The following is a 25,163-nucleotide window of genomic DNA, read 5'->3' on the forward strand; positions in this document are numbered from 1 at the left end:
AGCTTTATCATGTTTAGAAAAACCATGGAAATAAAGCAGGTGAACACGATAATGTGTTTTCTATGAAATATCAATAAGCCTATTGACTATTGGATATTTTGTTTTCGCGTTTCTTTTTCTTGTTGGAGATCTAGAGGTCCCTAAACCCTAGGTAGCTTTAGAAAACAAATACCCATGGCATGACATCATTAACAAACAAAAAATGTTTCTACCTTTATATTTGCATAGATATCTGAAAAGGCATGATGATCGTTATATTCGTGTATACTGATGTTTCTGACACAACCCACCAATCATCGTATAATAGACTCCTGACTGCCTTTCAGAGGATAGAAAGCTAAGGAAAAAAGATGATCATATAACATAAATTAATCTACTTATTTACGCCAAAAGGGCTTTTTCCAAGCTAATCTTTAACAATGTCTTTCTACCTAAATGGCCTCCACCAAACCATTCAATTTGATTTATAGTGGACTGTTAAAATTTCCTTATCTCTATATTTAATATTAGAATAATAACAGAGATACAACACTTCGATGCATTTTTTTGATGAATAACAAAACCACTAATCCTTGTTGTGGTCTGTTAACTGTTAAGACAGATCAAATAACTACCATTAACTTGCCAGTTGCCCTCTTGATTTTCTATATAACATAATACAACTCCAATTATTTCAAAGTATAAAACACTAAGGTTCCTCTGCTGCCAGGAAAACATGAGTCAGATATTCCACCTATATTAAGCATGACTGCCTGTTGACCAAAAGGATATCAGCAAGGACAGTACTATAATATACGTGACCACCAAAATAGTCTACAGAGAACCATTAACAAGCTGAAGTTTCCTGGAAGAGAAAAATTTAAAACGCCCTTTACCACTGGATTCCAGATCTTCTGATTTCCGTTTTAGAGAAATGAAGTTCAATTTTTGTTGCTTTTTCCTGTCCCCTTTATTGCTCCCTCCATCTTTGTCTTCTTCATCTGCTTCCCTGGCCCCAATTCAAATTAAGAAGGATCAAAAACAAAATATGCAGGGCCAAAAAGCAGAAACTGTCTGCAACTGAGTAATTAGCCATATGTACATACAAGATTTGTAACCTTCAAAGGAAAATTGTAAGAAGAAAGCAACTGAAAACTCAAGAAAAAATAACCACATGTTGAAAAATAACTTATCATCGTGTCCTAGCATTTGATACAGTATTTCTGAGTATCCAGAGTTCAACAATGGTTACAACCCTTAAGGACAACTGAATATCTTACATTTTTTTTAAATCGTGTTTTGGGATAAGACAACCATAGCCACTACATCAGCAAACTTAACCTTTCTGGAATAAACAGACATATGCTCAAGAAGAGGTTGCTCTCACACCAAATCCATAGTTCTGCCAAAATGTCTGACAATTGACAGGAAATTCTATCCAAACTTAATATTCTATTGGGAAAGTATAAACTATAAAGGTATAGTGGGCCAAGTAATAGTACAAGATTTGGACAGAAAGTCATTGATGGAGGCAAGGGTTGCATAATACAAAATTTTGGTTTCAGTATTCCTTGCAATTGTGTGCTGTGTTTAGATAGGTGAAAATGTATAATTGTCATCAACTCAACTTGTAGGTATAGGCATCCAGTTGCTTTATCATGTAAATGTCCAACTTGAATAAGAGCACAAGTGGGTTAAAAACCTTAAGTTACATAATACAAAGGAAGTTAAACTTTATAGGGTAGCCATTTTTCCCTGCATACTTCGTCAAGTTAACATGTATGGGGTCAGGGATTTTTTTGCATATCAACACATCAGCTTAAGAGAACACTAAATAACTAGGTAGACATCAATTGCCAGATAAATAATTTGTGGCTATGGAATAACAATTTGAACTAGTTGTATAAAATTATAAATGCATTAAAGGTGAAACCAGAAAGTTGCCACCTTTCTATGGCTGTTATATTATATGGTGGTTCTTGTTAGAACCATCACACAAGCCATTGTTGGATGAATATTGCAGTCTCTAGAGTGCTTCCAGTACCGTTTACTCAAGGAAAGAGATGAGCAGTGAGGGGCAGCACATGAAAAAGAGGGTCATGCAAACAAGTAGGTGCCTACCCAACAAAGATGATCTTTGGGAAGAGAAGTTGACTAGTACGCATGTGGACAGCCTAGAAAACCATGTGTCAGGACAATATCGCATGGAAAAGCAAGCATTAGTTCAGTTGCACTTCAGGCGAACTCTGAAGTTCATGCAATAAACCATGTGAATTTCTCAGGGATGACAAGGTAAACCATTAGTCATAAGGACTTATTAATACACTATGCTTGATCCTATTTTCTAGGGATCTAAGCAAATTACCATCCATGCCTCTTATTCTCCTACTCTAAGTGAATATTATAACAATCACGCAACAAAGGTACACCAATTCTATTATCTAAAGTTGGATTTTGGTTTTCTAACATGATCAATTCCAATCTCAACCCTTCTGTGTCACAATGCTACAGTTCCAATTCTTCACAAGCATACTTTACCAAGGGTCTGTGCCCCTTGAACAACAAGGGGCACAACAAGACCCTTGTTAAAGTTTGTATATTTCTCTCTTCTATTCCTTAATTTCTTCTAGAGAGCACGATCTGGACTGGAGACTAGATTTATAAACTTTGACGTAGAGTTGATTCCTTTGGAAATTTGCATATACTAATTACTAGTACCTAATGGCTACCTACATGCAGTTAAATTCCAATGTTTCCATATTTAATAGAATAGTATGATATTTATTTTGATACGTATGAATTGTATAGAATTTTTGTGGAATGAGAAATATTGTGTGTTAAATTTTAAATATACTCTCAATCTTTGTGGGGTATTACAAATTTCTGAATTAACATGAAGTTGCACTCTCTTTTACTTCGTTGAGTGTTTTTCATGTCCAAATCAGATGAATTTAGCTATGGTGTGACATAAGATCTGATAAATTCCAATATTCAACTAAATATAACAAATGGAATAAAACATTTCAAGGTTTTCTTATATTCTGTCTTATTTTTCTCAATATAAGTTATAATTTAAGCATGATGATCCCTATTTTCTTATCTCAAACCTCATCATATGCACAAATTAAATGCAGGTAAATTACCAGATCACTTCAGCACATTTGTCAATATAAGACTTGCATGTTCCCCAACTAAATCGCACTAATGTGGGAAAGCCAAACACCACATGTTTATTTTGATCCAACCAAGCTTTTGTTTCAGGATCTGTACATAACACTAACGTGTTAGCAAAGGATCTACAAAGATTTATGGGGACACGAAGCAAAAATATAAATATTTAAATTTAAAATCAGTCAAAAATTTTGGTCAGAGCAATCAAGACATACAAAATGCAATATGAAAAGAAAAATGTTAAAAGAATATATACCCCCTGGATATCCAGAGCCAAAGTTTCTGGTTATACATTCAACTTTCTCATCCATTACCCATCCCCGCAAGGATTTATCCCTGGTGACCTGATATCCAGATAACCATTAAAACTTTCCTTCCTTGGTAACACAAAGTTTTCAAATAGAATTTAAATGCGACTAAAATGCATGCATTAGCCTCAAATCATTTGCTCACCTTTGCAATGATGCTTGCTCCACTAACAATTGGATACAGACTATCAGCTTTCTTAGCTACAATAAATGTAATACCTGGAAATTTCTCTTCTAGTTTTACTTTGTACTTATCTGCATCTCCAACAGTATCAACATAAACCTGGAGCAACCAAATCCACAAAAAGGATTCAAAGAGAATATTGATAGAAGAAGACAAATGTCAGACTACTGGAATTCTCAGAAAAACACATAATAAAGCACTATTATGGCATTGCCAATTGTCTTAAAGAAAGAAAGTCAAAGATGTACACATAGAAACTAGTTAAATAATCATATTACAAAAAAATTGCAGGAATATAAAACTACAAACATTAATAAGCATAGTATTGCTTTGCCTGGTCAAAAACAGCATAATCTACTTATCCATATCCATATCTATATTCCAACTTCCATCGTGAAGACAACATAGCATTTACTTAAGAACTTACAAAGGCTGAAAGAATGGTGAATGACCAACTAGAAGCTTACCAAAAAAAAATTAAAATTATGAAGGGAAGTCATAAAAATCAAAATTTACATAAAATATTTATACCTCTGTTACTAAAACCCCCATAGCAAGAGCCTTATTTACAAGGCCCATAGCAGAATCATGCGAAATCGTATTCAGGTTAATTTTGTCTCTGTTCAAAAAAACATCATTATAGGCATTTCTTGATAATTATTCCAAAAATATGAGAAGACCATTTTAAACTGCATGCAAATTCAATTACAATATGGTTGTAAGGGCATCCCATCATTGCTTGATGGATGTAACAAACTGAAATGTAATTTGATAAAAACTGCAAGGATTTACACAATTTAAGATAGATTGATCACTTTTTAAGCATTTTTGCTGAAAGCTCTCTTGGATCAATTATATCCACAGCCCAGCCCATGGAATCGTCAGCTTTTATACTTTCAAACAGTTCTTCTCTCTTCTCCTCCTTTAGAGTTTTTGAATCTGTCCAGAATATTTGACAACAAATGTGTGAGGTCCTATGTCGTTATTAGACAAGAGCATGCTTTCATGATACCAAGCTTTCATCACAAGAATGATAGGCTAAATCATTCAATCGCTTGCTAAACATAATGAAAGATTGTAATAAGATTATTGTCAACAAAAAAATATGGCATACATGACAGTCATAGATGTAGCAGATGTCAATCACAAAGGAAAAGGAAGAAAATAAAAACTGGTAGCCACTTCATTACCACCTTCCCTTCATAAATCTAACTTAAAGATGGGTTTACACTCCATAAAAGAATTCCGATCAAATTTCAATATGTCCCTCTATCAACTTCATTGACTTATACCATGTATGTTAGTTTCTAGAACAGCTATGTGCATAGAAATGCTATTTTACTTATCTATAAGCCAAAAGTTTCTAAACAGCAATGTCATAGAAGTGCTATTTTATTTCTCTAGAAGTCAAAAGTTTCTAGAACATGTGATCATGCCACAAAGCTCTAATTCATGTTCTATTATGCCCTGCAAACCTGAAAGTGTATGCACTTTTCTGCACAGATTCATACAGCATTTCCAAAAAACAACGAAACTGAGTATATGGACCATTAGAAGGTTTGTAAGTGTGTTTCTTGTAAGTGTCATAATGTTCCTGCATCCTCTAGTCTTGTAAATTAGGTGTATTGTGACAAAAGAATTATTGGATAGCTTCAATGAAAGCAGTGTATCCATTTACAAGCCTTGGCAAATATTTCTACCTTTTCTCCTCCTACTCTATTCCTAACTTCCAATGATCTAACTACTATCATCTACTCTTCTACTACCAACTATTCAATTAACCTTTACAAATGAGAGCATTGAGCCTTATATAGATGGCTCATTACAATGAATGGCTCAGATCGATTCAAGATCAATGGCCAATATCGAAAGATAGAAACCCTAATTAGGGTTTGTTATAACCACCATTACATTAGCCAATGAGAGACGAGGGTAAGTAAGAAAAATAATATTTGATGTAGTGCCACGTGTCACTTATTCCCTCCTTGAATTAATGTTGACTTGGTACCCTTTGATTGAACAAATGATGCTTGGGATGCCACATCAGCCTGCCTTGTAGACTAACTTATCCTTGAATTTTCCTCATGATATTTGGAATTCCTTGTGATACTTTGAATTTCATCCTTATGTTAAGAAATTCCTTGGACTATTTCCTCCTTAGCATTCTATGACTTTGAATTTTCTTGATGTAGTTCCTGATTTCTTGATGTGAAATCCTTTGTGCTCATGTCTTGAACTTGTTTTCCTTCATTTGTTCACCATCAAGGTGAAGTCCTCTTCATGTTTGATCTAGTCCACATCTTTGCCTTTGGAAATCCTTATCTTGAAATCCTCTTCCAATCCTTTTAAGTGTTGATCTTCCTTATCCGCATTTGTGATGTTGTCCTTGCAATATATACCCTCTTCAAGCCTTGATCATCATGCTTCCCTTCCTCGTAACAGTCCTGCAAAACAAACAAGCATTGAATTAAACACCTATGGGATAAACTTGATTTCAACCTTGGTGGGAAATCCATCCACATACGGACAAATCAATCCTCAAAACATCTGCATTATCCTTGTCCTTTCCTTCACTTGGTGGAAATTTGATGCCAATAGGAACTACTTTGTTATTGATCTTCATTCGAATTGATTTGTCCCTTCCTTTGTAATTTTGTCCTCAAGTGGAAATCCGACCCCCATCAGGGCTTATTGTCCTTAAAAATTCTGTTTGATTTGAACACGATGGAGTGGAAATTCTAACCTCATCAAGATACTTCAATGTTCCTTTCTTTGTCCAAACAATTTTTCCAGAATTAACTTTGGTTCTGATTTCAATTAGAAAATTGGAACTATGTAACATAATTCTGGAAAATACAAAGGATTTGATCAAAATCTGGTAAATTTGTCCTCAAAAAACCTGATTTTCAGACTTAATTCAAGTCTGATTGCAATAAAAAAGTTTGGAGACTCCCCTGTAAACTCAGAAAATGGCATGTTTGATGCAATCTCAGGTCTGATTTCTGAGTATAAAGTTTGAGGACACCCCTAAAAATAGTTGATTTAGGTGCTGGACAATTGTCACAGATTTGATTTTCTGAGTATTAAGTCTGAAGACACCCTGATTTACTCAGAAAATGACTGATTTGAAACTCAAAAAAGTATACCCAAGTCTGGAAATGTCACTTGGAAGTCTGAATACACTCAAAAAGTGACTGATTTTTTATATCAAAATTGTAATTAAGTCTGATTTTATGAGGACTGAGTCTGAATACGCCCTCCAATGTCTGAAAATACTCAGAAAATGATGTATTGAAGACACGCTGCAAATGATGAATATCAATGGTTGGAAGTGATCACAGCCCTGTCATGCACTTGCACTTAAGTTGTTTCACCTTTCCAAGCTCAAAAATGGCCTCCAAAAGTCTGAAGACATGCTGCAAATGATGAATATCAATGGTTGGAAGTGATCACAGCCCTGTCATGCACTTGCACTTAAGTTGTTTCACCTTTCCAAGCTCAAAAATGGCCACACCTGGGCATAAGTATGTGGCAGGAAATGAAGTTTCAGTCAGAAGACAACTCTGAAAATGAAGTTTCAGACCTGCACCAGAAATGGTGTCCGCACAAAATGTCCCCAAACTCCTCAAAAATGAAGTCCAAACAAAATCGCCTCAGCTGGAAGTGAAGTTTCAGATCTGAAAATGGAAAGTTCCAGGTAAGGACCAGCATTGGTGTCCAAGGAATTGTGTTACAAACTTGCCCAGCTATGGAATCAAGTCCAAATCTGAATGTAGTCACTCTCTCCACATGCAATGGTGTCAAGCATAAAAATCTCCTAAGTCTCCAATGGTGACCAGCAACCTGCAACAATTTTGGAAATTCCCCTCCAATGGTGGCACTAGGAATATTTGGGCAAAATAGCCCTATTTGGGCAAAATCGCCCCTTCAATCTGCAACTCTCTTTCAAAAATGGTGTCTAAATAACACTTAGGCGATTTTAATCACACTTCAAGCTACCTTCAATCACACTTCAAACTGTCACATCAGTACACTTATAATATTATTTTGATGTTGGCTGGGCATACTTATACATGTTTTCACCTTGATATTTCACCACACAAGCAATGTGGGATAAAAAACTTGCCTTTATACTTACCTGGGGAAAATCGATTTGCCTTAGGAAAATATTTAATCATTAAATGATCATTGCAAATTATTAAATAAATTGATGTTGATCCTTAAATAATTGTTTATAAGGCAAAAAATCATTAAATTCCAACCACATTTGCATTAAATTTAATTCACTTTCATCAAAATTGAGCCAATTGGGGAAAATCGCCCCATGTCTGGATAAAAATCCACATGAAAAGTCGCCACACACGTCATTCTAACCCCTTTGGGGGAAAAACGACCTCCCTTGGAATAAAATTCCTCATCAAAATCATCATAACTTGTCAAAAATATGACTTGGGGAAAATCGATTCCCATCTAGACTCCAAAAATCAATTCATTTTTCTCATTAAGTCCAAAAATCCACTTTGGGGGAAAATCGTTCCCCATCTGGATGATTATCCAGATTAAAAATTCATTAAAAATCACACTTGGGGAAATTTGCCATTCATCAAGACAATCATCTACATAAAAATCCATCAATCTTGATCACAAACTACCCTAGGGAAAATCGATCTTCATCAGGATAAGGAATTTCATCTAGATCAATTCATCTGCATTCTAGGGAAAAACGTGGGTCGTCGGGAATATCTCCAACACAATCAAAGTTTTAGCCTCCTAGTGGAAAATCACCCTCCATCAGGATTTTGAGTGGGGCAAAATCATGGGCCATCGGAAATTTGGGGGGAAAAGCACCCCTCATCAAGATTTTTGACCTTTAGACCACTAAAACATGGATTTTCATCTAGAATTTAATGATTTCTCCACTCAAAAACATCTAGACACTTCAAATTTCGTCATTACGCATCAAGACTTAGCAAAATTTGAGCGAGAAAATAGGGATTCCATTGGGATAAAGTGCAAATTTGACTTAAATCACCTCCTAGGAGCAAGAAAACAACCCCTAAAGGACCTCTTGACGCTTAGGCACAAAAAATATCATTGACTTAGACACTTTAAACTCAATCACGCTCAAAAGTCTACACTTAGACAAAAATAGGATCACCTAGACATTTGACATTTTAAAACATTTGATCTAACACCCTATCATAAGCAAAGGAAAACATTAGGAAATTATTACTAAACCAAGGCAATCTAAGCAAAACATCTACCCTAAAAGCGAAAAAAGTGGGGGTCCCCATTTGCAATGGGGCAATGTGTGAAAACGTCACATCAGGACGGCTAGTCGTCCCTAGAATCAGGGGGCATCCACACGTCCCCTATCTATCCCAAGGATGGCTACCCATCCCTTGGCATTTCCTACATTTGATCATATGTCCCCAAGACATTTCCGAGCGAGGACATCCTTAATTTGGTTGGGGACGCATCCCCGTGTTACATAGGTTCAAGTTCCTTTCCCAGGGTTCACAAAACCTCAAGTTGCCAACAATTTACTACATCTTTCCACAATTTGCTGCATTATGGACCATTGCTTCTCGAGGTGATTGTCTGGGAGCAATTGTGATTTTCATTGAATTGCCACACAATGGAAATACTTTGTGCCATATGCCACTGTCAATAGGTCATGCCACAAAGCTATAACTCCTCTATATTCATGTGGCAAAGATCTAGCAATGTTATCCTTGTTTTGCATAGTTATTCTACAATATTTCCAAATAACAACGACTGAGGAAACAAACTAACAAAACACAAACAATTGTGTTTCTTATAGTTACCATGGCATTCTGCATTCCATACTTGTAAAGTATTATGACATTTCTTAGATGGATAAAACAATAGTAGTAAAGATGACATCTTGTAGCATATTTTTGACCTTTTGGATTTGGTACAAAACTTATGCATAATACAAACTTGAAATTTGCGGTTCTAGCATGGTGTCTAACTATTATTCAATTTTCTCTTTCTATATAGCACTTCTATTGATATTTGCACTCCTGTCACTCTCATTTACAAATAGATTTGTTTAAATATTTGTCCCTTCGCCACACTTGAGCCCAGAATCAATCATGTCACATTGTCACCTACATTCTATTCCTTGGCCTTTTTGAAATATGATATTGATCGAAAGAAGGTTTTCGAGAGTGAATACTAAATTATCACAATAGATTTACTTGTGCCAAAAACATACTAAAGGATTAAGTTGCTTCAAGGTTGTCAACTTAAATTTCCCCACTTTAGGAGTTAACAAGAATATCCATTAAAGTATGACATGAGATTGTTTTGGAGAGCAATGGAAACCAAGGGTTCTTATCAATGGTTATCAAATAATACAAAGATGATTTAACATCTAACCTATGTAGGTGTTGATTAGAGAAATCAAAAAAACTTGCATCAAGAAGCTAGTCCAGCAACTTGGTCGCCACCAGAGCAGGGATGGATCAAAGTAAACTTTGACGGTGCTGCTAGAGGCAATTTGGGCCCATCGAGTGTAGAGTGTGTGGCAAGAAATTATCAAGGTCATATTATGGCTAGACATAGTCAACGATTAGGAACGGGAACTAATAATGAAGCTGAGGTTAATTCGGCTTTTTTGGCTGTTCAAATGGCAAGCAAGCTGGGGGTGGTGAATCTTCATTTGGAAGGAGATTCCTAGATCATAGTACATGCTATTCTAAGAGGTAAGGCCAAAAACTGGAAGCTTGATAAGGATATCCAAATTATTAAAAGACTTCTTTCCACTTTTCAGCAAAACAAGGTATCTCATGTTTTGAGAAATGGCAATAAAGAGGTAGATGCACTTGCTAATACGGCCTTTGACCTCCAAGAATGGGAGATTAAGCTTTGTGAAGATCACCCAATCAAACCAAATAGTGGAGATGTCTGAATGACTAAGTGGATGAGTTTCTATATCCCAAGGAATGAGGTGGCACTCTAGGCAGATTGTCAAGGTGGCATATCTTAAATGCAAACTAAGTCAGGCAAAGAATGTTTGTAGCTTGGTGTCAAATTGGATATTTATAACAGGCGAGTGCATCGAAGCTGGAGCATGCGTATCCAAGTATGGCGATCTCTCCTTTCAATGCATGAGAGATGGTGCAACGGTTTCTTTGTGTTGGCGGCGAGGTAAATATGATTCGTACAGCGTTAGAGGTGGATCTCAACAAGGAAAGGGATAATTTCATGGCAATCATCCCCATATGTCAGGAGCATTTAAGGAAACTTTTTAAACGTGGATATTTCGTAGATGGTTTAACTGGAATGTTCAAGTTATGAAACTTGTTGTGTGCCTCATTTATTCAGTTGGACGGTGTAAATGATGTTCAATTTACAATTCAATATGCAAGATGTATTCTAATTTGTATTCTCTCTATCTATGTATTATCTATTTATATTATAAATCTGACTATCTTCTTTTGTATGGCAGGTGAGAGGAGAATTTATCGATTTCAATATCCTTCTCACAAATATCGATTGATATATATATGCAAGAGTGGAGGATCAAGCAATGCCTTGACCGGTCATGTCTTATGGACATGACCGATCAAGACATTACTTGATCGCACCCTTTGATATATAATTATCAATCGGTGTTTATTCTAATCAACAGACCGATACTAATCGGGGTCTACGTAACTTAGTGTTCAATGCCAATCGGTATTCACGTGGCATGTTAACCGATGCCAATCGGTGTTTGCGTGACAAGTTAACCGATGTCAATCGGTGTCTAAGTTGACCGATACCAATCACTAACTAATAGTTATAAACCAAGCGGTGCATACTTTGCCACCCGATAACAATATCGATAATCATCATTTGTTTACTGCTGTGAAGATATCCGATATAAATCGAGATACATGGTTAACCCGATAATAATCGGTGATCACTGTTATAATGCAAACCGATATACTATGCTGTGATATGATTATCGAGATCGATTAAATAGATTGGACATATACAACTGAAGAATGATCATTAAATGAAATAGCTTGAAGTTTTCCTAATAGTTTATCGATAGGATAAATGATTGAATCATAGCTTTGGCAACTTCAACAATTGTCCTATTTTTCCTCTCAGCTATCCCATTTTGTTGAGGGTTATAAGGTATTGTTAACTCCCTCATAATCCCTGAATTTTTACAAAACTCTTTAAATAATTCTGATGTGTATTCCCCCCCATTATCAGTTCTTAGGGTTTTAATTTTATTTCCTGAGTAGTTCTCTGTTAGTGATTTGAATTCTTTAAACCTATTAAGGATCTCTTCTGATTCTTTACATTTCAAAAAGTAGATCCAAGTTTTCCTTGAGTAGTTATCAACAAATATTACATAATACAAAAATCCCCCCAATGAAGGTACAGACATGGGTCCACATACATCAAAATGAACTAACTCTAAAATTTTACTTGTTTTCCTAGTACTATTCTGAAAAGCACCCTTAGTATTTTTACCTAGGGCACATCCTTTGCATGCCCCTGAATGATATTGCTTTAACTTAGGTAGACCTGTGACAAGGTCTCCCATTGATGATAAAGCTCTAAAATTTAGGTGGCCTAGTCTTCTATGCCAAACTTCATTAGCATCTGTAGTTTCATGGATTAGGACTAAGTTGGGCTCTGTGCATAGCTCATACAAGTAGCCTTGTCTTTGACCAATCGTTTTAGCTTTCTTGATGGATGAATTATTTGGCCAAGCCAATACTCTGTTGTCCATGAAGGTCACTTTGTATCCATTGTCCTCCAGTGCTGATATTGAGACTAGATTTCTCTTGATGCCTGGAACATATAGTACTCCTTTAAGTTGTAATGATACCCCTGACTTTAGTTTGATGGTGCAGGTTCCAACTCCTTTGACTGGATGTGTAGAGTCATCTCCGATAGTTACTTCCTTATCATTCTCCTCTTTCATGGAGTCTAGCACTTCTCTAAATCCTGTAATGTGTCTGGATGAGCCACTGTCGATCACCCAGGAGTTAACTTTGTTTGATGCTTGGTTTGTGAGTGTTGAATAGAGTACATACTTCTCAGGGTCCTCTTCCCTTTTAGATTTTCCTATTTTGGCAAATGTGGCTTACTTAGCTCTTTTTGGACATTTGGCAACATAATGCCCAAATTTATCACATCTGTAACATTGAATCTAAGAAAGGTCCTTCTTGAAGGTGCTCTTGCCGTGACGACTTTTTCTCTTTCTAAATTGTTTTTGCTTGCTTTTCTTGTTTGAGTTCGTATTTAGAACTTGGAGATCTTCATCTATATTCTTTTGCTTGATCCCTTTCTTATTTTGCCTTGATTCCTCTTGGAGACAGTCAGCCTTTAGCCTATCGAATTTTGGAAATTCATCCCTTGCACTAATGCCTTGGACAAATGTTTCCCATATGCTAGGCAACCCATCTAGAGCAATGAGTGTTAATTCTTTGCTTTGGATCTCATATCCAAGGGTTGTCAGTTCATCCCTTAGGGCAGATATTCGCATGAAGTAGGCATTGACTGATTCTCCTTTGATCATGGCTATGTGATTTATTTCTCTTTTTAAAGCCAAGGTTCTACTTGCATTAGATATCTCAAATGCATCTTCAAGTTCTTTGAACATGTTGAAGGTTGTTTCATGTTTCCTTATGATGGGCATAATATTATTTCTTATCCCATCAACTATGATTTTGATTGGCTTTTCATTTCCCTATCTCCAAGTTGTTTTGTCGGGTTCAATCTCAGGTTCTGCAGTTTCAGTTTTTACAAATGATTTTTTATTTTCTTTTAGAATCATTTGAATTCTGAACTTCCATGCTAAGAAGTCATCACCTCCTCCGAGTCTGTCTTCAAATCTGATAGCGCTAGCGATTGAAAGAATTGTGATGTTGAATATATATGCTTGATTTGAATTTTCTGCAAAATTGAACAGCCTCAGGTTCGATTTAACTATAGCTCTGATACCATGTAAATGATGTTCAATTTACAATTCAATATGCAAGATGTATTCTAATTTGTATTCTCTCTATCTATGTATTATCTATTTATATTATAAATCTGACTATCTTCTTCTGTATGGCAGGTGAGAGGAGAATTTATCGATTTCAATATCCTTCTCACAAATATCAATTGATATATATATGCAAGAGGGGAGGATCAAGCAATGCCTTGACTGGTCATGTCTTATGGACATAACCGATCAAGACATTACTTGATCGCACCCTTTGATATATAATTATCAATCGGTGTTTATTCTAATCAACAACCCGATACTAATCAGGGTCTACGTAACTTAGTGTTCAATGCCAATTGGTATTCACGTGGCATGTTAACCGATGCCAATCGGTGTTTGCGTGACATGTTAACCAATGTCAATCGGTGTCTAAGTTGACCGATACCAATCACTAACTAATAGTTACAAACCAAGCAGTGCATACTTTGCCACCCAATAACAACATTGATAATCATCATTTGTTTACTGGTGTGAAGATATCCAATATAAATCGGGATACATGGTTAAACCGATAATAATCGGTGATCACTGTTATAATGCAAACCGATATACTATGCTATGATATGATTATCGATATTGATCGATTAAGTAGATTGGACATATACAACTGAAGAATGATCATCAAATGAAATAGCTTGAAGTTTTCCTGATAGCTTATCGATAGGATAAACGATTGAATGAGAGACTTCATTTATCTCTCATTCAATCATTTATCTTACCGAAGCTACCATACATTAACAGACGGCATGTTTGTGTGATAAAGCAATGAGGTTTCATAGAGGTGAGGTGATTCGCAATTGATACGAGTGAAGACTATGTGTTACTCTGCGCGGAAAGCCGAATTCAAGAGATACTGGAACCAAATTTCTCCCTTCAGACCTCCAAATTGATGGTAGCTTTTTGGGGGCACATTTCAGACAAGCGCTTATCGCATATTTTCAAGTTTGGCGACCGGGATTTCTTGAACAAAGTTAAAATTGTATTGGGTGATGAATACCTGAATGCAGAATTCCAGTACCGCACAAATGTAGACATTGCCACGATGTTTTTGGCATGGTGTTTTGAATTGGAAGCTAAGGAATTGGTGAACTGGTTGATAAGCAACTGTGTTAAGGAGGAATGGTGTAGGGGTTTTGAGAAACTTGCGGGGATGGCAAGGAATGGTGAAGGGTTTGTTTGCCCTGGTGGAAGCGGGCTTCATGTGAGTGAGTTCACTCCCCCATTGAGGCCTTTACTCCTTTGGAGTGCCAACTGCAACAAGGAGGTGCCCAGGGCGTTGGCTCAAATCGGATTGAATGGAGTGAAAGAGTTCTTGAGAACAAGAAACGCACAGGCCATCAGGGTTGAGCTAGCAAAATGAGGACCGTATGTCGAACAACCACCATCAATGGTTGAAGTCTCTTCAAAGCGTAAACGCGGCAGACCGAAGGAGTCGACCAAGACAAAGCCGATTTGTGCCCTTTTGATTGGCAAGTCTTCTTGTCACAATGCTGCTGCAAAAAGGACTGATTCATTGGATGCTCAGGCAGAACTTGCTGATGTCAAAGGGAAATCTGTTAGAGAGGCGAGTTAATATGTCTTAGTTTGTTAAGAAGAAGTGTGTATCCAGAGTACTTTGTTTTTGCAAGTTGGTTGGGTCGGTGTAGGATGGGTCGATTACTGTGAATGTTGTAGTAGGACTGGGTGATATGCTTTTTTGGTGTTGATGGGTATGGTTCTTGATATTTTGCAGACAATGTATTTCCTTTTCATAATCAATATAAAACAATATTTACCCATCAAAAAAAATGAAGTTTCTAAGAACAGCTAAGAAAAGGGTGAAGGTTCAAAGTTGTCACATTTTTATTAAAAAAAAGGCCAACACCAATCTAACTTTTTAACTTGAATCTCTAAAAGGTGACATGTTTTAAATTTTGAAATGATATAAATTAATAAAAAATAGTTTTTAGTGTACTTTATGTTTGTATTATTTTTTTAAATAAAATATATATTTGAACCGATTTTTAAAAAAATTTACACTATAATATAGTTGCTAATGAAAATGATGTTTAGTCAATTGCATCTTTTTATATAATAGATTTCTTTATTTTTCTTTTAATTTTTTTTGTATTAATAACTTGAAACTTTAGCATATGAATCAATTTTTTGCTCATTTTAATAAGTATATTTTTTAATAAATCTAGAAAGTTATGTGCATTGAGAAAACAACTATTCAAAAGTGATTCAACTCTTAATATTAACTATTTCTCCAAAATTTTAAAAAAAATATATTTTATATTATCTTAACATGGAATCTCTCCTCAAAAAGTGGCCACTCTTTTCCTAAAATTAGTAAAATGTTTTATATGAAAAATTTAAAATATCCTAAAAAACCTAAAAAAATGGCACAAAATGGCAAAAGGTGGCGACAAGAGCACAGAGGAGCTATCACAAGAGTAAAGCAAACGATCCTTCCCAAGGCAAATATTGATCAATGGGAAAATAAGTCCTTGAGTACCCCACACTTTTCTAGTAGTGCCAATGTGATCCCACTTGGCAATGTCAAGAAGGGATCAGAATCGAAACAAAGGACATCTAGCCAGGCGCACCCACAAAGCAGAGTGAAGAAGGCCAACAGGCAAAATGGAAGGCAAAGGTATAGACTGGTTGTTGGAAGGGCAAAAGGTGAAATAGACATGCAACAAAAGCGATGAAAACAAAAGGCTATAGTGATGCCCTCAAAGATCATTGCCCCAACCATGGCATGTCTAAAGGATCGAGCCCTACTAGTTAAGTGATGTGGAGATGGCTGCCCCAATGATAGGATTATGGAAAGGTGGAAAAGCACCTTTGAAGGTAAAGTAAACATCCAACCCCTTCTAAATTCCTTCTATCTCATAGAATGCATTCACCCTTCATTTAAGAGATCCTTTATGGAGATCCTCTATTCTTCAAAGGATCAAGCTTTCATCGCCTAGACTAGACACCAAACTTTGATCCGACGACATACAAGCCCCAAAAAACCATGTGGATCTGCCTTATGGGACTCCCCACGGAATTCTGGAACATAGATGCCCTAATTAAGATCAGGGATGCTTTGGGCGCCTTTTTGGGAGTCGAAGATTTTCTAAATGGGAAACCTCAGTTGATGGTGAATTTATTAGTTGAGGTTGATGCATGCTCTTGGGTCTATGAAGAACTTGAGATCATCTTCGAGTTTGGGAGGTGGTTTCAGCAAGTGGCCAAGCAAAGGGGAGTGTCTCTGGCCGCTACCTTCTAAGGAAAACTATAGAGGCAAAAAGTTCCAGTTTGGGAGTGGAGGCCAAAAGTGGATGGAAAGGGGGGGAAAGCATAGAGCATCCAAAAACAAATGATGGCTTGTATTTAGGGTTAACTATACTAGAGAAAGTTATCACACCTCAGACAATTGTAGAGGATTGGAGGAAGGGGATGGGGAAAGGGAAGGAGTTGATGGTAGATGTTGATCAGAGCAATATGACAAAAAAGAGAAAGCAATTTGAATTCTCCAAATCTACGATCCAAAAACCCTAGCAATATAGAAGGAACTGCTCCAAATCTAGATAACTCAAATGCAACGGAGAGAGTTCTCCCTGGAATCACCAAATCCATGCCAACCAAGGTTTAAAGATGACAACCAACAGGTTGAGATGGAGACAGAGGATTAGACTTTGGATAAAAAGAGGAGATTGGGGTACTATAGGAAGAGGATATGATAGAGATAGAGAACTTGTTTCCCAAAAAGGCAAACAACTCTTTAGAACTGGAGGCAATTTGTGAATTTCTTGTAATCTCTTGTGAACAATCAAAGGAGGTTGAGGTTGACTCGGCTTCATTCATTAAGTTGCAATCCAAGAAGTAGGAGTTTTTATTGGAATTGTTGGAGAATGGAGAGACAAAGGAGGCCGAGCAAGAGCTTTTGTTTTCTGAAGTAGAACAATCAAGGTTAAATGAGGAGGCATTGCGTAATCAAGAGAGATTGGGTATCAATCAAACCCCATCTTCCAAAACAAAGCCGGATTGTGGCAAGTCCACAAGTAAAGGAAAAGGGAGGAAAACACTAGAAGACCTCAAAAATAAGGACAAAGAAGCAGAAGATCAGCTCAAAATCACCATACTACTAAGGTCAGGGAAGGGAGTCCCCCTTCCCAAGGACCCATATATCTCTTTTCGTGGAATGTTAGGGGCTTAAACACCCCTAACAAATAGCACCTGGTCAGGCGTAGGTTAGGTCTAGTGAAGGCAAATATTCTACTTTCCAGGAAACCAAATTGACCAAGACAGAGGTCAAGCAATGTTCCAAGAAATTCGAAAAATGGAAGGTGGAAGCAATCCAATTGGAGGGAGTCTCGGGAAGTTTAGCAATCATATAGAATCCCTACTTAATTACTTTTAATATTTTGGCAAATGATAAGAATTGGTTAGGCGAATTAGTGCATTGCCTAATTGTAAATTTGAATTTCCTATTGATAAATGTTTATGGGTTGCTTGTCTGTCCAAAGAAGAAATATTTGTGGATGGAGCTTGATGGATTTCTTGCCAATAATCCATTCCCTCATGCGATCATTGGTGGTGATTTCAATGCCATTTTGCATCTGCAAGTAAAAGGGGATGAATTAGTCACAAAAAGACTTCAAAGACTGGGTGGACAAGAATAACCTCTTTGAAGTAGAATTAACAAATGGATCCTTCACTTGGAACAACAAAAGGTTAGGCCTCAACCACATCGTTGAGAAATTGGATAGATTCTTCTTCCTCAAGACTCTGACCACCTTCCCCTTTGGTTTGGAGGGATCCGTTCTACCCTGCTCAAGATCGGACCATTACCCGATTCAACTCATGCTCATGGGGGATAAGAAACCTATCAGGTGCCCTTTCAAATTTGAGAATATGTGGATGAAAGATGTAGCCTTTTTCAACTTGATCAACACCTAGTGGTTTGAGGAACAATCCTCATGGTCCAAACATTTTTGCTTTGTGTCAAAATTGAAATGGGTCAAGCAAAAGCTTTTGCAATGGAACAAAGAGCACTTTAAAGACACATCTTTGCAACCAAACAGGACCTAGAAGAGGAACTTGCTGCACTACATGAAGAGGTTTTGCAACATCAGATGGATCAGATTAGATTAATCAAAGAAAGAGATATGCTATAAGGGACTACGAAGATATCCTGGCAAAGGAAGAAGTTTTCTAGAGACAGAAATCTAGGGACACATGGACGGCAAAGTGGGACAAGAACTCTAAGTTCTTCCATAATGTGACCAAGCAGCAAAAGGATTTAAATAGAATTGTGAAACTAAAAAAGCCTGATGGCTCATTCATAGAGGATCCTAAAGAAATAGCCAAGGAGTCAATACCCTTCTTCTCTTCTAGGTTGAATAATCTAGAGGGTTCAGATAGATTGGTTCAAAAGGAGCTCCTAAACCATATTCCTATTAGGAAAATTAATGTTTACATTATAGTTGAGGTATTAGTGTAGAAAGGTAATTACCATTGTAATAGTGATGTTGTTAATAAACAACTCACAAATATAAATTTGGATGGTTAGTTGTATATATTGTTGAATGTGAATGATATTCCAAGATATTTGTTATAACACCTGCCTATCAAATAGGAGGTTGTTTGGCTATGTAATTGGCTATATATTAGCCAAGTATTGAGTGTTGAAAGTGTGAGAACCGTATTGTTTGATTTAATTATTTTAGCTTCTTCTCATTCCTTACCATATATTCTATTATGGTATCAAAGCATAGGGAGATGTAGGTTGTGTGAAGACGTGTAGATGAGAGATAGCATGAAACTTTTGCACAATTCCCATGTGTTGTGAGCAGCGTGAGTAGATAAGTCTTTCGAAGATCTATGAAGAGCCGATTCTAGGTGTTATTGAGGAGGTGCTACGCAAGCTACGTGATGTGCCAGGTCACTGTGTTAGTAAAGGTGCCTAAGTCTTGATTGCCATTACCCATGTTGAGTCGTGACCTCATATTGATTGGGGAATTCTATCACTAGTTAGTCATTATCGGCTATCTCCATTAGCCCACTGTTTTATTGCATGATCGTGTCTTCACACATGATTGGCAGATTTATATCTGCATTGACATTAGATTCTCATAAAGGAGCCTGTGTGGAGTTTGGTGGAGCAGCGATGCATATTCAGCATGGTGATTAAAGCGTGAGTGTGGCACAAACTCGTGACCTCTGAATTTATGTGGATTCGCAACTTTCTCCCTTTCGGCAGTGCGAAGTACAATATATCTATTTCTACAAGCCCCGTTGCAAATGTCTTGAACCAGCTTTCTTGCTCAACATTTATCTTTTGAAGGACATATTCACTCCTTTTAGATGATCCAAGCTTTAACATTGGATCTATCGGCCTAACTGTTTTTAGGTTGGCGGTTTTGTGGCAGAGCTCTTACTATGTGTATTTCACGTTCGAGCATTTTAGTGACAATGCATCATTCCTTGCTTGGTATCGGCTCGAGTTGGCTTGGTGATTACTCCTCCTTTACATGTGGTCTGTGCGACTTTTTCTATCCTTGGCAGGATTTTTGGGTAGACTTTATTTTGATGTTGTGCAATTTTATTATTAATAAGGGGGCTTAATATTTATGAGGATACATTTTTGTTAGTGGGGAGGAGAAGTTTGGTAGGTCTTTATCTATTGTTTAGTTATACCATTTCAAAATAAATTTTTAATAGTTTTTTTAGTGGGATTGTTGTTCGAAAATCAATTGTCCTTGTGTAAAAGTGTTATAGTCAAGGTGCATTATCGGTTAAGCCTGACACCTTTGATTAAAAGAGTAATCATAGAAAAATTAACTTTTATTGAGAAATTTGAAGGAAGAGACTTTCATACTTGGCAGATACAGATGCAGTTACATTTGATTGAAAAAAATATGTGGGATGCCGTGAAACCGAACTCAATAACACCAACTTATGCAGGTGAACTTGCTAAGTGGAATGTAAAAAATCAGAAAGCTTTGAGAACTATCAGTCTTGGCTTATCAGAAGCATATTTACACCATGTGGATTTTGCAAAGTCAGCAAAAGTGATTTGGGAGTCGTGTTGACGTGTATTTTGTACACTATCAAACACAGAATAAAATACCTAAAGGTACCTTATCCTCTCTTGAATAAAGCCTCTGATTGCTGAAGATATCGCGAAAAAGGATCAATCAGGATGACTCCAAGGTTCTTGTATGTAGGGTCTCTACGTGTGGATAAGCTCTCTGTGGTATGATGTGATTTGTTGGAATCACAAGGGGACTTACATTTGATGATTGAACGTCTGATCTGCTTTGAATATTGCTGGAACACAGGATCTTACTAACTTTGACTTGAAAAAAAGGAAAAAAGAGGAGGGTGAGGAAAGAATCTAATCCTAATACTAAGAATGTAAGAGCAATGAATGATCTTTGATGAAATTCTAACTAAGTCTTGTTTTGACATCACAGGAACATCTCCACAAGGTTAGTGCGATCTTCGAAGGAAAGCTTTATGATGTTCAAATCATCACTGCAGGCATAGACACCATCAGGTTGATGCATATCAATGAAGAAGCGACAATTGAAGTTAAGCTTAAGCTGAATGATTCCAGTTGACTACGCAAGGCAAGTCTGCAATCAACAAACTGCTAGTAGTATGGATATACGAATTTCACCATCAATCAAGCACATTTCTTCCACTCATCTAATAACATGAAATCAAATACGAGAAGTATAAAGACCATGCAAATTGTCGAATCGACCCATAAATTTCACCATTTCTTCAATGAAGTTTTACAAGTCTCTTACAACAACATCTTGGCAACAATCTTTGCCTTCCCTCTCTACTCTACTCTAATTGCTATTCTATCAACTTCTAACTACTCTCTATCTACTAACTGCTTCCAACTATTTCCAACTCTCTAACTGCCTTTACAAAATGAAATGTCAGGGCTTATATAGTGCCCTCAATACAATTTGATGGCTAAGATCAATTCGAGATCAATGGCCAAGATTTTACAATGAAAACCCTAATTAGGGTTTGTTACAACCATTACATAACATTTAATGCTTGACCAATGAAATAATTGTATTGCTTGGACACATATCCTCTCTGAAAAATTCGACCAATGGATAGCCGGGGTAGGTACATCGGAGTTTGTGCCACCTTCCATGAGTTAGGTACATTGAATCTGGACATGCTGAGGTGGACCAATCCGACTAGATGAGCGATGACTAGGATGCCACCTCATCTGACACTTGTAACTTGGTAGATATTCAACTTGATGTTGTTGAGAAGCTAGCTTTAATTAATTCATCTAGAACTATCTGCTTCTTCAACGAACCCTTTGCTCTAACTTCTTGTGTCCTTGATTTGCAGGATGATGATGTACCTCGCCTTGGAATGTTGGATTGGAAGAGGTCGTCCTTGTTGATGTTTGATCGAAGAAAGCCATCCTTGTCGATGCTTGACTGGAGGAGGTTGCCCTTGTCCTTGCTTGATCTTCTTGGAGGAGACCGTCCTTGATCTGGCTTGATTTTCCTTGAGGAGAGCCTTCCGACTTGTAGATCCTTCGAGCTTGGGAGCCGCCATCTTGATACCTACACAACATTTCACAATTAGTAATATATCTTGAAATCTAAAAAATTAAACTTTAAAAGGAAGATACAAGATTTTAATTAGGAAATTTCATGATAAATCTTGAGTTATCATTTCCTAATTTAGGACTTTCAAAGCAAAATTTAAATCTTCAAAAATGGTGCCAAGGTGATTACACCATACCTCCACTTGGGAATTAATTCTAAAAAATGATGCAAAAATAGGAGAATTCGCTAGGCAAAATGTAGATCAAGACTCCCTTGGATAAAATGCACCTCCTTTAGCTTGGAAAAGAACTCCACCTTCCTCTTCAAAAATCTAGAAATTCGCCTTCAAATACCTTCAAAACATCTGGAATTTATCCTCCAATCTAGCAAAAAATACGCCTCTCCAATAGCCTTCAAGATGAATTTCGCCTTCCTTAGTCTTCAAACTTGGTAGAAATTCGCTCCACACAAGCTAGATTTCGCACCTTGTTGTTCTTCTCCAAATCGCACTTGTGTGAATGAATGAATGATGGATTAAAATCGCTCAACACACCTCTCTTATATGGGCGCTCATCCTTTCATTTCCCATAGGCCGACTTGAAAAATAGGCCAAAAGATAAATAAAAATTAAATAAAAGGAGAGGCCGACTTGAAAAATAACATTAAATAATACCCCAAGCGTTCCCATTTTATTTTTAAAATAATAATAATTAATTTTAAATGCCTTTATAATTAAAAAATTCGATTTTTAGGCTCAAAATTAATTATTAAATGTTAGGCGCACTTATTAAATGTCAATTTAATTTTTAAAATATCTCAAGGTTTCATCGAAATTGGCATTTAATGTGTCATAGATGATATTGGCGCCTAGGCATGGCAAGATAATGGACATCAACAAGATCGCTCTGGTCCCTTGGAGAGGGACAGGAGCGCCTTTTCATCTTAGCCTTACAATTTCTTGTTTTTCACGTTCAACACTTCATCTTGGACGCCCAAAATGGGATTTTCATTCGTAACTTTGAGTTTGATCAATTCAATCTTTGGAATGAATGCTCCTTAGAACCATTTTCGCCCTGGTCCCTTGGTGAGGGACAGGAGCGATTTCACCTTTTGCCCTTGGTTTTTGTCTTTTTAATCGCCAAATCAAGTTGTGAGGTAGGCAATGATCATTAGTATTCGTTCTATGCATGTTTTAACTTGCTTTCCAAGGCAAAATGAGCCCCTCCAAGGATATTCGCCCTGGTCCTCCAGTGAAGGACAGGAGCGAATTTTAATCCATGGCACAAATCTTTAATCATATCAACGTCAAATTGTCTTCAAGGCGTAAAACATTGCTCCTTATTCCTTCTTGAGTCTTGCAAACGATATTGGCACTCTAAAATTAGGCACACTTGAAGATTTCGCTCTGGTCCCTGGGAGAGGGACAGAAGCGCCTTAGCCAATTTGAGCAAGTTTTGTGGTCTTTTGCAACTTCGTTCTTCTTAGAGGCATTCCAAATATCATCTTGACCTTGTGTCTTGACTTGGACTCGTCCGAAACTGGAGAGGAAGGTTAGCTAATGTGTTTTTCGCCCTGGTCCCTGGGAGAGGGACAGGAGCGATTTTGTAATCATAAGCTCACTTGTGTTTTGCTAACTTCGAAAATTATCTTCAACGGATCGATTACGTCTTCCTTCACCCACCTCAAATGCGAAACTTGCCTTCCTTTTGCCAAAAACTTGCCTTGAAGGAAAATCGCTCTGGTCCCTTGGAGAGGGACAGGAGCGCCCTGGCCATTATAAGCTTGGTCCCTTGGAGAGGGACAGGAGCGAACTTGTTACTTAGGCCGATTTTCTTCATTGTGGCGTACTTAAGTTATATTCAATGGATAAAACACACTCCACTTGACCTCTTCCAATTGTGAAATCACTTAAATCTGGCAAGGATAATGCAAATTTGGATTTCAAGCTCCGGTCCTTCAGTGAGGGACAAGAGCGATTTTTGTCCTCAAGGCCAAATCACTACAATTTTCATCTCAAATTTTCTTTGCTAGGGAAGATTTCACCTTACTTCAGGCTATGAATAAAAGTTTATGTCCAAAAAAGGTCTGAAATTGTGCATATAAGGAAAAACGCTCTGGTCCTTCAGTGAGGGACAGGAGCGCTTTTGACCTTCTAGGCAAAAACTTCATCATTTCATTGTCTTTGATCAAGTCTGGATGCTCTATCATGTTCATTTTGTCCTCCACCATGCATTTGATGTCTCAATTCGTCCAAACAAGGTCAGGAATGACTCCACTAAGCCTTTTCGCTCTGGACCCTTGGTGAGGGACAGGAGCGATTCGCCTTGGACCCTTGGAGAGGGACAGGAGCGAAATTCGCTCTAGATCCTCAGTGAAGGACAAGAGCGAAATTTGACTTTTTGAACTCTCTATCAGGATAATTTTTATGGAATATAACATTTAAGTATAAGAAAGAAGAAAGCTTATACTTTAATTTATATTCCATATATACTTTCAGGATGTTTGAGAGTGGTTTCAGACCTCCAGGAGTTATATTGCAAAATCTAGTTTTTTGAGGTTTTTCACTTTCTAGACTTAGTCAAATTTCAGGATCAGGACATTCCAGACTTAGCCAAATTTCAGGATCAGGACATTCCAGACTTAGCCAAATTTCAGGATCAGGACTTCACTCAAGCAGGACTTGCTATCCTATTGATCTCCCCGATAGCACTCAAAAATGCAAAGGCTAACTAACAAAACCCTAAAAAAGCAAAAAGAAGCAAGGGTCCCCATTTGCAATGGGGCGATGTGTGAGAACGTCACAACAAGTCATTAAACAAGCTTTTTGGATCTAAAGCAGAAAGTGCCAAGACAACATTGAAGCAGAGATTGTATGGACTGAAGATGGAGAAAGGTACAAAAATGGCAGATCATATCAGTAAGTTTCA

General features: G+C 37.1%; 1 protein-coding gene across 2 annotated transcripts in view; it reads right to left on the minus strand.

The window, feature by feature from the left end:
- Positions 1-475: 475 nt before the first annotated feature.
- LOC131068564 (ribonuclease H2 subunit A) overlaps positions 476-25,163 on the minus strand; it is a 52,538-nt gene continuing 27,850 nt past the window's right edge. The window contains exons 3-8 of one of the 2 annotated variants that reach the window (XM_058003793.1): positions 4,458-4,581; positions 4,174-4,261; positions 3,604-3,741; positions 3,407-3,494; positions 3,123-3,243; positions 476-980 (exon numbers count right to left, since the gene is read on the minus strand). In XM_058003793.1, coding sequence (XP_057859776.1) covers position 980; positions 3,123-3,243; positions 3,407-3,494; positions 3,604-3,741; positions 4,174-4,261; positions 4,458-4,581 — 560 coding nt within the window. In that variant the 3' untranslated portion in view covers positions 476-979. Of the gene's footprint in view, positions 989-3,122; positions 3,244-3,406; positions 3,495-3,603; positions 3,742-4,173; positions 4,262-4,457; positions 4,582-25,163 lie in introns of both variants that reach the window. The other variant, XM_058003784.2, reaches the window with a different exon arrangement.

The sequence above is a fragment of the Cryptomeria japonica genome, chromosome 11 (genome assembly GCF_030272615.1).
Source record: "Cryptomeria japonica chromosome 11, Sugi_1.0, whole genome shotgun sequence".
NCBI classification, from domain to species: Eukaryota; Viridiplantae; Streptophyta; class Pinopsida; order Cupressales; family Cupressaceae; genus Cryptomeria; species Cryptomeria japonica.